At 40.0% G+C, this 16,697-nt stretch overlaps 2 protein-coding genes across 2 annotated transcripts; both read left to right on the top strand.

Moving 5' to 3' along the window:
* Positions 1 to 324: 324 nt before the first annotated feature.
* Positions 325 to 9,726, top strand: LOC145469054 (glycerol-3-phosphate dehydrogenase, mitochondrial-like). The gene is made up of 13 exons (XM_081452705.1): positions 325 to 691; positions 1,159 to 1,333; positions 1,900 to 2,024; positions 2,193 to 2,290; positions 3,008 to 3,171; positions 3,423 to 3,530; positions 4,263 to 4,464; positions 4,685 to 4,755; positions 4,978 to 5,100; positions 5,751 to 6,064; positions 6,526 to 6,816; positions 7,536 to 7,817; positions 8,677 to 9,726. The coding sequence occupies exons 1-13, from the start codon at positions 605 to 607 to the stop codon at positions 8,794 to 8,796; spliced, it is 2,160 nt and encodes a 719-aa protein (XP_081308831.1). The 5' UTR covers positions 325 to 604; the 3' UTR covers positions 8,797 to 9,726.
* Positions 9,727 to 10,663: 937 nt separating this feature from the next.
* Positions 10,664 to 16,606, top strand: LOC145469322 (transmembrane protein 163a-like). Its single transcript, XM_081453004.1, has 8 exons — positions 10,664 to 11,013; positions 11,529 to 11,624; positions 11,805 to 11,848; positions 13,197 to 13,294; positions 13,827 to 13,923; positions 14,511 to 14,622; positions 15,461 to 15,602; positions 16,537 to 16,606. Exons 1-8 carry the CDS (start codon positions 10,908 to 10,910, stop codon positions 16,586 to 16,588), a joined length of 747 nt encoding a protein of 248 aa, XP_081309130.1. The 5' UTR covers positions 10,664 to 10,907; the 3' UTR covers positions 16,589 to 16,606.
* Positions 16,607 to 16,697: the final 91 nt, after the last annotated feature.

Here is a 16,697-nt window from a genome sequence, read left to right as displayed (position 1 = left end):
AAACGGAAACTGTTGTAAAGAGAAGTCCTAGCCGGTCACCATGATCAGAGATCTCGTTTACAAACGTGGAACGACCTGCTTCAAAGTATGGATTCATAAGTAAATTTTCAAGTTTTCAAGTCTCAATATGATGCATGCAAACATGAGCTTGACGTTTTAAAAAGGCAAATTCTACTATAGATACCAGGTAGTCTGACTAGGTTACGTGACGCAACGCCTGCGTGACTACGTGACTCCATGACTCCCTAACCTCCCAACTACGGAGGCCTGGGAACTTCAGTAGCCCCAATGAGGGGATCTGGGTAGGGTTAGTGGTTCGTCATTTCACTTTCTAAATCCCTCCGGCCGGGGCTGTATGTTCTTTGGTTAGGATCATCAAAAAAGCTCTCCAGCCGAAGTATATTTTTTTTATTAGTACAATACCATCTGATTCTCCTATTGGAAAGCCTCCTTGTTTGGTCATTTGAGAGAGTTCAACAAAATCGATCGCCAATGAAGTGACTCAGACTTCGCCACACAGTCGGCCGCTTTCAACATTCTGGAAGCGTTTCTGACATTCTGTTAGCCATTGTGTCTATTCACAGACTGTTCAGTTCGTTTTGTGATGTCTTATGCTCGTATTTTGGGTGGAACAGCCGCCGTTAGCGGTGGACTTTATGCATATTACAGGTTTCGTGACAGTGGTCAACAGGTTTGTAAATTACATAAGCTTAACTTTACTTGTACACAGAATTTTGTACATTAATTATACTGTTACAGAAAATTTTCCCTCTGGAGCTGCCGAATACTTGACTCTGCCAAGAATGCTTGAGTTTAATTAAGGACTTGCATTAGCCTAGAAGTGTTTTTGCATCGACCTTCATGGGTCATTAACTAATTTGTCAGGCACTCTGGAACAGTTTGTTCTAGGCTTTTATTAATGAACGTGTTCTGTTATAATCGTTTTATCCGATCTTTATTAAACGCTAGGAAGTGCAACTGTAATTTCTGTGGTCTTAGCCTTTTTGTTTCAAAGAACATTATGCAATTTGATTCTTCTGGAGAAGAGAAACAAAAAGCAGGACTTTGACCCTCCTCTTTTACTCCCTCAAAGAGGATATCCCGACAGAGCAAATGTTGTTGTTTTTGCATAAATTTGGAATTTGAATTCTGTTTCAGAATTCTCTTTTAACAGTAAATGCTGCAGAAAATGTAGCAGTTGTGAGACCAAATGTTCCTTTACCATCAAGAACTGTTCACACCAACTCACTGAAGTACACTCCAGAATTTGATGTGTTAGTGATAGGGGGAGGTGCTACAGGATGCGGAGTGGCCCTTGATGCTGTCACCAGAGGTAAGAGATTGTGTAGTTCCAGGAATAACCATACCTCCCCCACGGAAGGTGACCTCCCCCCCCCCCCCCCATCACTCTGGAAATTCCAATTAAGCTTCACACGTTTCTTTAATGTTTTGGTCTTACAGAACCCCTCAGCCCTAGGAAAGTCCAATCCCTTTTGTTGGGGGGAGTATGGATATTATTAAAGTTGACAGTCTCAAATTCTTTAGTAATAGCATGGTAATTAGATGCAGGGACCTTTTGTTTTTTTTTTTTTTTACTGACCTCTGCATTGTTCAGTTCCAGAAAATATCCATACTCCCCCCACAGAAAGGATTGGAATTTCCTGGGGGGGTGGGGGTTCTGTGAGACCAAAAAATTTGAAGGCATGTATGAAGGTCAATCGCAATTTCCAGAGGGGTGGGGGGGGGGGGACTTAGAAAAATTCCCTTCTGTGGGGGAGGTATGGATATTTTCTGGAACTACACATTGAGTTATCCAGTATCATTGTATAATCTTCCTAGGCTAGTGAAGGCAGTTAAGGCCCAGTCAAAACACCTCTCAACTTTTGTTTTTTTTCTTAGGTCTTAATACAGCATTGGTGGAAAGGGATGACTTTTCCTCAGGAACCAGTAGTCGAAGCACCAAATTGATACATGGTGGTGTGCGGTATCTACAAAAAGCCATTATGCAGTTGGATAGAGAGCAGGTGAGATCATTATTTGTCTGAATTTCACTATGGAGATAAATAGGATTGTAAGAACGATTCCTATGGTTTAATGAAAATGAGAGGGTCCAACTGTAATTTGATGTCTCATATAACAGTATTATTTTACTGGTTAACTTTACATAATTATGCACATTTTTGTTTTTGCAGTATCGCCTTGTGAAGGAAGCATTACATGAAAGAGCTAACCTGTTGGCTATTGCACCGCACTTATCTGCACCATTACCAATCATGCTACCAGTTTACAGGTAACTGTAGCAATTATTCATGGGTGACCTGTGTGAAAGCAATGAATTCAACTCGTTTGTTTAGTCCAGCAATGAAAGTGCATGCCTTAACTAACTGAAACTAAAATTTCACCTGTACCTATCTTCTCCAGAACATTTGGCATATAAGGCCTCTGCACTTCACTGCAAACCAGCTCTGTCAGCCACTGCAATGTACACCTCACTGCAGGTCGTCCACCCAGCTCTTTCTCTCTTCTCTTCTGCTGTCCTCCTCCATGTTGTCTTGAGTCTATGTCTCCTTTGGCTTAACTAAAATTAAGTGGTGTGTTTTTCATCACTGAAAACTTTTTTTACCTAAAGTAAAAGCCTTCTAAATGAGTGGCAAAGTGGCATGTGAAGAAAAAGGGAGCAAAAGGATGAGGCAATCACCCTACGGCTCTCTGTACATATGTTTAGTAGTTCCAATTACTGAAAATTTCATATACATAGTCACATGAAAATCTCAGTGTTCATGTTTAATAAACCAGCCATAGAAATCTAGTGCAGCTACAATAGCCTTGAGAAGTAAAAATTATAACTGTTTTGAAGGGGAGAAAGATTGTTTGATACTTGCTTACATTAGTGATTTTTAATATTAAATTGATGGGCTTGAGAGGATGGTGCAAAGGCTCAACAAGCAGTGGACCAGTCCTTACTAGAAGTATTAACAGCAATTAATGTATAGTGTGTCCATTTTAGATGGTGGCAGCTTCCTTATTTCTGGGCAGGAATCAAGATGTATGACCTTGTGTCCGGCCGAAAGTTGCTTAAGAGTAGCTATGTTGTTGGAAAGAAGAAAGCAGTGGAGCTTTTTCCGATGCTTAAAAAGGAGAAATTATGTGGTGCAATTATTTATTATGATGGTGAGCTAAATTCTTTTATATTTGACATTTATCTATACATGCAGTTCCCTGAAACCCTCACCAAGACACCACCCCAGTATAGGGACATCAATGCTGTTAATTCTAAATGGCAATTTAAAACTATTCCCAAACATTGTGGTAGGTCTGCAGTGCATTGTGAAGGTTTCAGCAACATGGTTCTCTGTGCACACTCCTTGCCAAAGTTGCCAGGCAATATTATTGTTATTTAGCGGCTGAGGTTGTATTTATAGGTCAGCACAATGATGCAAGAATGAACCTAGCTATTGCCTTGACGGCTGTCAGACATGGAGCATCTGTTGCCAATCATATGGAAGTCTTGTCTCTACTCAAAAAGAAAGGTACGTGTAAACATGTTAATGATTGTGTGCCCAGTTAAAAATACTGGGCATGATATGATTTGAAGACAAGGGGACCAGTCAGTGAGGAATTGTGTCAGGTCAACAGAAAAGGGCTTCACCAAGTTGTCAGAGGTTTTTTAAAAACTTTTTAGGTCAGGTAACCCACCATGTTCAGTGGCAAGACTTTTTCTTATCTGTAACACAGTCAGGGATCTGCAGTGTGTAAAGAAAGTCATGGGATCCTGTTTAGGCCTGGATTTTTTTCAGGCTCTAATTTCACAACGTGTGCATAACTGCGATGATCAATCATGTCTTTATATCTTTCCCTGCAGTTCAAATAAATGATCTTTCATCTATTCACTTGTATTCTTCACCATTTATGGGTATATTATCAACTCACAAAGTGACCACTGAGCACCCAGTTGGCTTGATAGCTCGGTTGGTAGAGCACTGCACCTGTCCAGTTTTTTAGAGGTCATGGGTTTGAATCCCGCTCAGGCCTGAATTTCTTTCAGGCTTATATTTCACAACTGCTTAAGTTGTGTACATAAATGCAGTGATCTATCATGTCTTCATATCTTTCTCCGTACTGAGTTCAAATATATGATCTTTCATATATAATTCACTTGTAGAGTATTTATAAAAAACTAACCAAGGATCTTTACAACTGGCTGTACTTTAGGAGTGGCTTGTTGTAAATTAATTAACACAAAATTTGTACTCACATCCCAGAGGAAGGCAAGGAGGATGAAGTAGTTTGTGGAGCACATGTTCGTGATGCGATAACTGGTGAAGAATTTGATATACGAGCCAAATGTGTCGTGAATGCCACTGGCCCATTTACTGATGGAATCCGTAAGATGGATGACCCAATGGACTCTGATATCTGTCAGCCAAGCTCAGGGGTGCATATTGTACTGCCAGATTACTACAGGTATTTTGTCTTATGTAACATAAATTACAGCACCATATGATAGAACTAGTGCTTAACAGCTTTCATTTGAATGGTCACACACACTAGAGTTTCAACCACTGACGTCAAAGTTAGAACCACTCTGTAAAGCATAATAAACAGTACCAGAAAAGGTCACACACTCTGTACTTGCAGCTGAAAGCCATAACTTACATTGTACCACAATGATCCTTTTTTTCAGTCCAAAACACATGGGACTTTTGGATCCTGCTACAAGTGATGGACGTGTCATATTCTTCCTTCCATGGGAGGGTAAGTTAAACTTGTGTACTTATATTACTTACTGTTTATTACGGAAACAGAAGGCAAAGGACTGATAGGGCGGAATTGTGTTTCTCGTTAGTTGTGGCATGAACCAGTGACAAATAAAGTTGATTGATTCATTGACTGACTGACTGACTGATTGATTGATTGATTGATTGATTGATTGATTGATTGATTGATTGATTGATTGATTGAAAAATTATGTTGTAGGAAAGACGATCGCTGGCACGACTGATTCTCCAACAGAACTGTCCCACAACCCTGCACCTAAAGAAGCGGAGATTCAGTTTATCCTTAGTGAGATCAAACATTACCTCAGCGCAGACGTAGATGGTGAGTCATACAGTAACATTAACTTCTACTTAACATGACACTTCACGAAGCTTACACGACGAGAGACCTAATAAAATTCCGTACTGTTGACCTAACCTTATAGAGGTCTGTGAAGTTTCTCTGCTTGGTTGTTATTTGCGCGCGAAAATTCGTAGCTTAGCAACAACCAATGGAAGTCAACATACGGATGGGACCGAAGAAAATCGCAAAAATCTTAGAAATGTTCCGTATTTTTGGTAAATGTCTTGAGAAGGGAAATTTCCAGTTACGTGGAAGATCCCAGAATGAAACGTTTGGATTCATTGCGAAAGCGGAACGTTTTAATGCAAGACAACTTTTGCGTTAACACGAGAAAACTGACTGGTGTTCTGGAAATGGAGTGTTAAGGCCGGATAAAGTAGAGAGTTCGTGAGGCTTGGGGTGTGTTATTTGGATGTTAAGTTATGTTGGTTTTCTTCAAGTCTCGTCAGCCGTCATAAGCGTGGTTGAAATAGCTGAGAGTATGCCAGTCTTATTTTAAAACAGGAGAAAACTCTCACCGTCTTCCGCGTTTAAAATCGTTGAGAGCGTTACTAACCTTTAAGTATGGTCTCGGTGGACATAAAATCCTCTTCCAAAATATGTAAATTTGTAACAATCTTCTCTTTCAGTTCGCCGCGGTGATGTCCTAGCGGCCTGGAGCGGAATCCGACCCTTGGTTATAGACCCCAACTCCAAAAGCACCGCCTCGATCGCACGCAACCATCTGATCCTGGTCAGCAAGAGTGGACTGGTAACGATCGCTGGTGGAAAATGGACGACATACCGATCCATGGCAGTTGACACAATGGAAACTGCTATTAAGGAGCGCGGGCTCAAGCCGGCCAGGGATTGTCAAACAGATGGACTTTTTCTTGAGGGAGGGGAGGGTTTCTCGTCAAATGACTTCATTCGACTTGTGCAAGATTTTGGTCTCGAAGTTGAGGTTGGTTGACGTGAAGTGAAATAGTTTTCCCTGTTTACTTGTGCACTTGAGATGATATTCAGACCTTATCGTGAAACAAAAAGCATCAGATTTTTTCGTAAAGTTTATTGCAGGGTCAAACCTGAATGTCACGAAAGAAAAAGCTACTAGATGTAAAAAAAAAATTGCAATGATGTTTTTTATAAGTGGAAGAACAATCTCCCCCCAACAAGTTTTGTTGGAAATCGATGGAGACCAGTACAAAGAATTTGCGTCTAAATCAGGCTTAAACTTCACAACTAAGCAAGTCTCAATTAACTTGAGGATACTGAAAGTTTTCTAAGCTATTGAAATGTTTTATTTAGAGTTTTCTTGCAATAATGCCGTGTCAAATTCTCGTTAGGAAACTTACAGAAATTGTTTGATTTGGTAAGGAGATTTTATATGTTAACTGCAAAATTTGTTCCATGTTCCTTGAACAGGTTGCCAAACACTTGTCTCATACATATGGGAACAAGGCACTGGAAGTCGCCAAACTAGCCAGTATAACCGGAAGTCGTTGGCCAGTCGTGGGGAAACGACTTGTGGAACAATTTCCGTACATCGAAGCGGAAATCCAGTACGCTGTCAAGGAATACGCGTGCACGATCGTAGACATCCTTGCCAGAAGAACGCGCCTCGCGTTCTTAAACGCCGAGGCTGCGGCCGACGCTATTCCGAAGATTGCCGAGATCATGGGGAAGGAACTGAAGTGGTCCAAAACAAAGAAAGAGGTAAACGAGATGTAAAATTTTAAGGTCGGCACACACTAGAAGACATGTTGTGGGGACGTAAAGCGAGAACAAGCCTGTTCGTGTAGGGTGCATGTTGCAGGGACAGTAAGCAAGCTGATGCACACGAAGCGGATATTGGTTCATTTCTATGTTGTAGCGGGGACAGTTTGCAAGAGCAGTACACACGATGCAACATTGAAAATTGAGGTCATTTTGTCCCTGCTTCATGACTCACTAATTCAAACCAGCTGATTTTCATGCAACATGTTGCGGGGACAAATTTTTCTAGAATTCACCAGATCGGGATCACCACGTCTGTTACACAGGGGTGCGTTTTAGCCCCGCCGGAAAAATTTGAAAACGGAGGTTTCATTTTGAAAACGCATCAAATATTTTCCGCCCACACTACGCCGGAAGAATTTCATAACGCAACAATCACCGGTCATTTTGGATTTGTGTTTGAGGAAAACTTATTCAGAGAAATCACATGATTACCGTGACGCCATCGCTTTCGAAAAGTTCCGTTTTGAAATGCGTTCCGTCCACAAGAAAACGAAAAGCTGGCGTTTTCAAATTCCTCCTGGCGGTTTGAAGAGCGTTTCGAAAAGCAGATTAGTGTGGATGGTAGGCCTAACCGTAGAAATAAAGCTGCGCTTTAAAATTTCTCCGGTGTTGTGTGGACGCTGTCGTAGTTTCTGAGTCGCTTTTTCATTTACCAGGCAGAAATAGCTGAAACGCACAAGTTTCTCGGAGCCATGGGATTGGACGTTCAAGAGCACGTGCGACGCGTGGAGGTCAATTTTAGCGAAGACGAGATCAAGGAGTACGAGAGAGTGTTCCAGCGAGTCAACAAATCCAAGACTGGCTGTGTAAGCTCACTGGACTTGAGAAACATGCTGAAAGAAATGGGAGAGGAAGTGTCTGATAAACAACTTCATGATGTGATAGCTGAGGTGGATACTAATAGGAATTCTTGCGTGGAATTGGACGAGTTTTTGCAGGTAAGAAATGTAGGCAGGCGGCGTCAGACCAGTACTCGATCCAGACCGCTCTCTCTTTGAAACAATCCAAGCCTGCGAACAGGCTCCCGTCTAGCCCGCACGAACGAGGGAGCCCCCCCTGTCCCGCCCCGATCGCTTCGCCCTCCGAATTCTTCAGTTTCGCGCTCGTCTGCTCAGTTCGCTTGCCGTATTTTTTTTCCGTCCTCGCCGGGAGCCTGTTCGCAGGCTAAAGCAATCCAATCTGACCCGTAAATAGCGACTGGGAAAGAGTCTGAGGCTGCGTTGTGTTCTCGGGAAAAACACTTTCCTCTCGCAGTGCCTCACGCCACCCAGGCGTGTAAATGGGTAAGGGCAAATTTAATGCTGGGGTTAACCTTGTGATGGACTAGCATCCCAACCAGGGGGGAGTAGAAATGCTTCTAGTCACTTCATGCTACAGAAACCGGGATAAGCTCCGGCGGTATGGACGACCAGTTTTCGAAGTTCTATACCTTCCGCCAGGAGTCATCAACATCTAATTTATCGTTGTACAACATCAATACATGGCTGAGCTGTCAGGTGGTGAGAATTCAGTAACCAAAATCGTCAACTAGTAGGTGCGATCTTTGATCTAGCACCAAATTCTCAAAGGAGAATTTATAAGAATTTACTCACAGATGACCTCCACCTCTTTGAAACTTCTATTTTGATTCGTTCTTGTTAATCTGCACCTCTTTTGTTTTTAGGGCTAGGGGCATTGTTTGTGTTGTATACCTATTGTTTCGTTTGGCGAATCATGAAGACCCTTGTAAACGGTGCGTGGTCGCCCATTAACCAACCAGTTAGGAGAATTGAAATTCACAGCTTTTTTTTCTCTCAGGTGATGAGTGCTCTCAAGACAGGAGCGATTGCCAACAATCGGTTTGCCGTCATCATTGAACGTCATCACAAACATTTAACTGAAGAAATTCCAGTGGACAGGAGTGGCGGCGGGCTGTGACGTCATAAGCGCATTTGGCCAATTAAGGCCGTTCCTTTTGGCGCGAATTTATGACGTGTAATATTATTACTGACCAATCACGTTGTTGTCACGAACGTGATCCAAAACATGTCCCGAATTGAATTAGATAGAATTCTGTTGACTGCGGGGAGATTAATTGAAGCGGGTCGGGATAGTTTGGAAATTCAATTTAATTCAGACGAGAACCTTAAAGAATACTCGCATAGCACTGTAAAGGAAACGTAATTTCCGATTTCGTAGTTTTGGTTATTGATACTGCAACCTATGAGCTTAGGTCAGTGTCTGGTTAGTCCAGAACTTTAGGAAATTCCATGCAATCTTTGGCCCAGAAGTTTGGTGACTTCAGTACTCAACACAAATTTGGCCACAACAGATTATTTATTTTGCAAAGCGGCGTATTTTCTTTTGTATTCATGCTATCAGAAGTTCAGTATTATTTGAAAATTTTGCAATATGGAGAGCAAGTAAAATGTAGAAGGTAGCAAATTTTCGATGGGGATGGTAAATTAAAGGGACAACTAAATTGATGTTAAACAAAATCTCCCTAAGTTTCTGTAAGGAATTTACGGTGAACGGTGGGGAGAAATTGTACATTGACATTGGACCTTGTGGTCTAACGTAGGATCGCCTATGTAATGCTTTCAATATATGATACAAATATATATAGAATAACCTTTTTTCCTGGCGTTGAATTATAGTTTTTGTCAGTGAGTGTTGTCTTGTAGAGTGCGTACTTAAAAGCACGTTTTCTTTTTTTTTTTCCTCTCTCTTCTATTAACAGTGGGTTAAAAATTATGGCATAAAATAAAACACTATTTATAGTTATGTACAAGTTACGCAAAAAAACGTCTTATAGCCGTAACTGGCTGACGCGTTGCTACAATAAAATATCGGTATTTTCTGCGTGAAGACTGTTTTTGTACGCTTCGCATTGGCGCTGATTGCGTACGTTTCGAATAAAAAAAAAAACAACTTTACAGAAAAAATGGTTTCCCAACCTCGATCGATTCTTTGGCCACGTGGTCGGTGAAACGAGTAGCCCTGAGGAGGAGAACTGAACCAGGATTTTGTCAAGAGCAGGAGGTTCAGTCAAAGCTGACCGAAAGCGCGCGGTTTCTAGGAACAAGGCTGTAGTCTTACACTTTATCGGCACTTGGTTGTATTCACGTTACCATGTGTGACACTTTTTTTTTTTTATGGAGCATATTTCGTTAGTTGCTTACATGGCTTTAAATGTATTTCTAACGACTGAGTTGACCGTAAAAATCGCAAATAATGCCTTGGGCGAATTAAAAGCACAAGAAATTAAAAGCACAACCGGCGCCAAGTGCAAAAAAACGTACAGGACATGATTAACTGTGTCAAGAAATTTGAGCCTGATCTAGTTTTGATACCGGAATTTGATGGTACTGGGGTACATCAAGGCAGCAGAAAATATATGGGGCCAATAGCAGAATTCAGGGAATGAAAATTTGGTCATCTATCAGCTTCAGGCAGATCCAAGCAGAAATAACCCTTAGCTTCATTTGACGTTTTTGACAATTTGTGTCAACTTCATATTAAATTCTCTAAATTGTCAATATAATTGACATCAGTTGGTAGTTTTGGACCTTCAAATTTTCATTCGATTTATCTCCATTTTCAACTTCATTCGGTAATGACGAGCGCTTCTTTAACAAAGAATGGGAATGAAATACAACCTTAGCTATGACTGAGTCAGTTGATTAACATCTGCTTGTCTGCTCTCGAACTGATCAGGGCTGGGTATTAAACTCGTCCCAGACCCTTTACCTTTCGCCATATAAACGAATGTCATAGAAACTGCATTTATTAAACTTGTACATATTGTAAGCTTGGAAACATTGAATTAACGAATCAAGCTAAACATTTCTTTCTCGTGATCATTCAAGATCAGGACATTAAATTTTACTGGACGGCAAGAAAAGTCACAGGCTGAATACGGCTGGACACAAGGAGAGAATTTTCGAAAAAATAACAATTATAATAGACATCAAACTCTAGGTATTTTCAAGGAAATTTTAAATTTTATTGACTCTGAAAACCATCTATCACTTGGGATATGACGAAGTATGGATAAAAATGGCGATAATTTGGAACTTCAAACACTGTTGAACGGAAAAGAGGAAGAACAAATCAATGGGGGAGAAAAGCAGAAAAACTCTTCTGCTGTTAATGGTAAGAGTTTCTTAAAAGGTATCATTGTGAGTCGTTTTTGTTCAGTGTTTAGAAAGGCGTAGAAGCCACAATAGTTTAATAACGATTTACGCCCCCTTGCTCTATTTTTCTATTCCGAGCTTTTTAGAACCACAGACATCGATTAGAAAATTTAACGGGTCACTCTACAAAGCTAAACGTCCTGACGCGCGATAACGTTTTTTAATCATTTCATTCAAAGCAACTGATAACAATAATTGTTAAAATCTAGTAAAAATTCATTAGAATTTCAGTGATCTGAAAATTTTACGAATGCTCTTTAATTGAAAACCGTTTGACAATAGCAAACTACCAGTTATGGCTAATTTGTTCCATCGAATGTCTTTGTTAAGTGATCCTGCATCCCGAATCCATTGTTGCCAAATGTCAGTCCCACCCAGAAATACTACATAACTCGAAAATTTAAACGGCCGGACAATAATAAAATGAATGATAACAAGTCTATTCAGATCATAAGTCTATGTTCAATTTTACAGGACAAGATGAACAATATTTATTTTGGAGAAAAGCAGCCATATCTATTTCTTGTGCTTCAATAGTTTTCACCACAGCATTTGGCGGAACGTTTTTCGGTAAGTTCGTTTCCAGTTCAGATGATTAAAACCTCTTATTTCCCCAAATTTATGAACGATAATTATAGTGATATCGCTCTAGTATATTACTGTTCTTTGTAAACATGATTTGTTTTAATTTTACATTTAAACTAAGGTCTTGGCAGTTTTGTTTTGTTATTTTATTTTTTATTTTGTCAGTGTTCTCTCAAATTGCTGGAAGCCCTGCAGCTTTCGGATTTGCTGTAAGTTTGATTCGTAATCATACTTCGAAGTCCTTCCTCTAACATCTTGAAAATGGAGATAAACATAATTATTCAGCAGCGTGCATAAAGAGAGCATAATAATGAATAATTATTCGGCCTTATTTGTGTATTGGTCAACTATTCCTGTAATTTATTTAAAGCTTTATTCTAAGGAATACGCTATCTATTTTAAATTAAAAAAGCAACTTGAAATCTGTATTTTGAGAACTAACCAGCTGTGACTTGTTAAACACAGCTGACACTTCTGTCGGCCTAATCCTGCTGTGATGATTGAAGAAATTTCTCAAAAGAATAGGCAATATCTAAGAGTATGAAACTATAGGTTTTTGCAAAGTCTTTCGTAAACTACTGAGAAGTGATTAGATACAAAAATGTACAATTTCGCGCTATTTTAAGACTAATTCAGACTGAACGAAGAACATATCGTTTTTTAAATAATACATTTTTCACAGCACAGCCTGATTTGTGCAAACAAAACACTAATTCTTGTCAAACAAAACGAACGGTTGGTTCAAAACACTAATTACGATTCTAAAAATATCCTAGTTGCCTGTGAAGAAGACATGCGAGAAGTCAATACTGACGTTTCTTGACGTTTTACGTTAAAAAATAAATTTATTACAATGACTGAGGAAGTTTTCAGTGGTTTTCGACGGGTTTTAAACCACATAAAAGTTTTCTGAAAATAATGACCTAAAATGGCCATAAAACGTCATCAATAGCATTTGCTATTAGTAGAATTCTTTAGTTTATTTGAAAAAATGTCAAACTTCATATATTTTCTAGCGTAGTAGTAAAATGTCCTGAGCGTAAAGAAACTCTAATTTACCGGAACACACCGATAACGCTTTGTTGCGACACAATTTCCTGCCTTTTGAAGCTGGTAATCCAATACTAATTCGACAGTAAAATTTTCACTTAATAAAATGGCATATCTATTCTCTTTCGCTTCGCTCGGCTAATAGAAAACATTTGTATTTTAAGTAAGAGACACAATACGACAATCAGTTTATTCACAAGAAACTGAGACACGCTGCGTACAGGTTATGAGAGATCTGAGAAGCAGTAATGAAACCATAAAAGCCAGAGAATAAACGCAAAAATATCAGACGCTATTTTACATAACGATAATTTTAATAAGGGAGACAGCCTTGAGTAAACTGATCGGCATCAGGTAGAGAAAGATAATCTAGGTAGATAGGTAATCTTTAAGTGGTGTGATATTCAAAAGGGGTGGTTTTTAAAGGTCTGATTATCCCAATGGAAAATATATACAATACAAGCTAATTTAACACCTAAAAGAAAAATATTATCGATTGGTTTACAGCTTGCAGCTGTGTTGGATTCTCTTAGTTCCTTGGTTGTGCTGTGGAGATTTTCCGTAAGAGAGAGTCAAGAGACAAATTCGTTTGAACGAGAAAGAAGGTTGGTACTTGTTAAAAACTTAAGGAACTCGTGGCCAGAGTTTAAAATATATATAAAACCGAGAAGACACTGGGTCGAGGTTGTATTCAACTGATCTCGTACCAAGATCTCACTCTGATTGACGTTTTTCCGTGGGAGGCTAGATCTGAGTTGTATATTACCTGGTTTAAATTTGACATCATCAAAATTGAAAACTCAATAGCTAATGCTAGAAAGCTGTTCTTTTTTCAAATTCCTTGAATCCGTGAACTACAGATATCTTTATTTATTTCATATCGATAAAGTGTTTGAGAAATTGAAGGTCACTATCTTTTTTTCAGCGCAACGACTTTAACCGAGCTTACTTGACAGTTTTTAATCAATCACAGCATGACTGTAAAAGAAAGCCTTTGATTTTGTTTGTGATCTCACCAACATATCCTAGCAGGGCGATTGCTATCCGCTGGTACAAACCACAGTAAAAGCCATTACTCGCATTTCGGATGGTTTGTGGGCTTTTTCTAAATGTTCTCTTTTTTTTCGTGATTTTCAGGGCATGTATAGCAATCGCAACCTGTTTCATCATTTCAGCTTTTGCTATAGTGGCTAAAGCACTGTATACGTTAGTAGTGGACAGTAAACCAAGTAAGGTATGAACCATGTTAACGAGTCCGGAACCTCTACAATCTTTGTTTTACACGTATCTAGAGGAATAAGGACGTATTATTGTCTTGATGTAAAACGAAGTTAACAAGGTCGACACACACTAGGGGATGTGTTGCAGCGACAGTTTACCTCAAGTAACATGCCTATTTTTGCTGCGAAAAATGTATGACAGTCAGTAACAAGAGTTAAGTTTTCCATCAGCAAGCAAGAGCAAAACCTGAACAATGATCTCACGTTATATTAGTATTTATACGACTTGTGTGACGCAACGACGGAGGTAGGGTAGGAGGTGAGTAGCAAGGGCGATTTCGGATTCCGTGTCAGAGTCTATGCTGTATTCTCGGGAAACATTCGACTCCCAAAGTGCCTCTCCACCCCACCCCCACACCCCTTTCCCCCAGGAGTGTAAAGTAAATTGTTAGTGCAACTTGACAAGCACTGAAGCGGGTCTCGGCAATGTACTCACCCTCCTGTCCCATCGGGGGACGGGGGAGAAGCAATACTCCCGGGAGCATTGGAACGGACGCAAGCATTGAATTCGAATTCATCGAATAATCTGTTTTTGTCGCAGGAGTTTGTGATGGAAATGTTATCAGTTGGCAGTTTTCTGTTCCTTGTATTTCTGACGGGTTCTAAATGTCTCATAGCAGGCAAAGTTCACAGCAGAGCCATGAGGACTGATGGTGAAGTATACATAAAGTAGTTTAGATAAAATGATCAATCCTAAAATTTGACTGGTCGAAATTAGTATCACTTCATCCTAAAAAGCCCCACCTACACAAAATTTAGCCTACTGAGATGACACATTACTGTTTTTGCTGTTGCATTTAGTATTAGAGGAACCTTGTTCCCAGTGCTCCTTATCTCCCCTTGAAAAAAAGCGAAGGATCCTGGGCACGAGCTCATTTCAAGGCTTGACTGAATCAAGTGAAGTCAACTCACAATGGACGAATATTTAACTTCAGGTTACAGATTATAATTATGCTCTTTGTACACGGTCCTCTCTTGATTGCGATAAAATGTGAGTAAACTCAATGATTACCAAGACAAATTGCCTAGACCGTTAAGTCACTGGCATAGCAGTGTCTTGAGTCTGTACATAGTTAATAGAGGGAAATGGTCAAGAAGCCCGCTAATCATCAAAGGTGCTTGAACCTGCACATCCTTTGTTCTACGAGTCTTTAATGCTCTTTGACTATGCATGAATTACATAATTGGCTAGTTGTATGAGCACACATAACCACCTTTTACGGCTTTAGTATTTTGCCACGTTTTGTGCAGGGTCAACCCCAAAATAGCCAACAAAAACATACAACAAAGAACTTTGCCAGGTTTTAACCATTCCCTCTATTAACTATGGCCTGTCACAACGAAATCACGACGAAGGCAGTAAGGACTAAAAACGCCACTTAAGTCTTGGCAGACTATTGAAAGTGAAAGTGGACCTTGCGGAGCGAAATTAATTTTTGTAACAAGAAATTCCGTCTAGACATGTTCCGATTTTGTTCATTATTTTTTCAGCTATAAACTCCTTAGCTGGAGCGCTGATGACTCTCGGTATGATTGCCAGTGATGTGGTTTGTGATAAAAACCCGAAAATCTGCTATCTGGATTCAGCCACAGCGCTTCTCATAGCTACAGCGCTCTTCACGTATGGAGCCATGTAAGATGAACAAGCGTTCTCGTCATAAAATCATGTAATCCACCCAGCTTTTTATTTTCGTACGATTTCATTGGCTAAGGTGGTGCCAAAATCACGCACCAATAGCTGTTATTTCAGTTATCAGCGGTTTGACGTGCAAACGAGGCGAAAGGGTCAATTCTGCTTTGTATTGACCCTTTCGCCTCGTTTGTATGCCTTTTTAAACAAAAGAATATTTGACCGCAGGCTCAACTGTAATATCAGCTATTATTGATAGGAATATTAGAAACCAGGAAATTACCAGTCGGACCTCGTTAATCCGGTCACCAGCGGGCCACAAAAATCTAGCCATATTAACGGGGTGGCCGTATTAAATTAAAGAGGGTCTTTGAATAAGAAAATGACTGACTGAGCTTTTATTCGGGTCACAATAAGGTGGCCGTAATAACGAGGTGACCGTATTAGCGGGGTGGCCGTAAGGCGGGGTTCCACTGTATATTTTTAAAATTTAGTGAAGCTAATCGAGAATACTGTTCTAGCGAGACCTCGTTTTCTTTTTAACTCTGAGGCATGAAACCAGGGGTTTCATTAATGTTCTCAGCAGGAGGGTAACTGGTTTTCATAGGTGGGGAACTTTCCCTACATGGTCCGGCAAACCAGGAGGGCAAAATCATCTTCAGAGCCAGTCAATTTGGCGGGTGCCCAGCCCTTAATGAAACCTCTAATAACTAGTTAGTGCATATCTCGCTTTTTGTCAGGTCTGGAGTTTGATAAGACAAGTGGTGTTGTGTACATAGTGTTAAACAGTCTAAGGTACATTTACACAAGCTTGATGTTGATGTTTCAGTCATTTCGCGTAGCCTTGGTCAAATTTGCTCTCGATTCGGTCTAGCAAGTGTCAAATTAAATCAGTCAAGGAATTCTCACTCACTTTTCTATCGTTTTCTTTCTTTAGGACCATTTTAGAGCTGGCAATCAACAAAGACAAGGAATCACCGCACGATTGAACTATTATTTGATAAACACTTGTAGACGTAGCAAGGGGGGAAAGTCTGGGTCAAAATTCGGCCAATAGAAAAAGCTTTAATAAAAGAGAAGACAAACTTTATAATAACG

This window comes from Orbicella franksi, chromosome 15 (genome assembly GCF_964199315.1).
Source record: "Orbicella franksi chromosome 15, jaOrbFran1.1, whole genome shotgun sequence".
NCBI lineage: Eukaryota > Metazoa > Cnidaria > Anthozoa > Scleractinia > Merulinidae > Orbicella > Orbicella franksi.
The sequence above is the reverse complement of the archived record's forward strand: the minus strand, read 5'-3'. Positions and strand labels throughout refer to the sequence as shown.

Excerpts from the sequence above, each read along its gene's own strand:
- LOC145469054 (XM_081452705.1), top strand. The coding sequence starts at position 605 with ATGTCTTATGCTCGTATTTTGGGTGGAACAGCCGCCGTTAGCGGTGGA. Across the intron at positions 692-1,158 it reads TTCGTGACAGTGGTCAACAG|AATTCTCTTTTAACAGTAAA; the intron begins GTTTGTAAATTA and ends ATTCTGTTTCAG. Across the intron at positions 1,334-1,899 it reads CCTTGATGCTGTCACCAGAG|GTCTTAATACAGCATTGGTG; the intron begins GTAAGAGATTGT and ends TTTTTTTCTTAG.
- LOC145469322 (XM_081453004.1), top strand. The coding sequence starts at position 10,908 with ATGGATAAAAATGGCGATAATTTGGAACTTCAAACACTGTTGAACGGA. Across the intron at positions 13,924-14,510 it reads TGGACAGTAAACCAAGTAAG|GAGTTTGTGATGGAAATGTT; the intron begins GTATGAACCATG and ends TTTTTGTCGCAG. Across the intron at positions 15,603-16,536 it reads CTCTTCACGTATGGAGCCAT|GACCATTTTAGAGCTGGCAA; the intron begins GTAAGATGAACA and ends TTCTTTCTTTAG.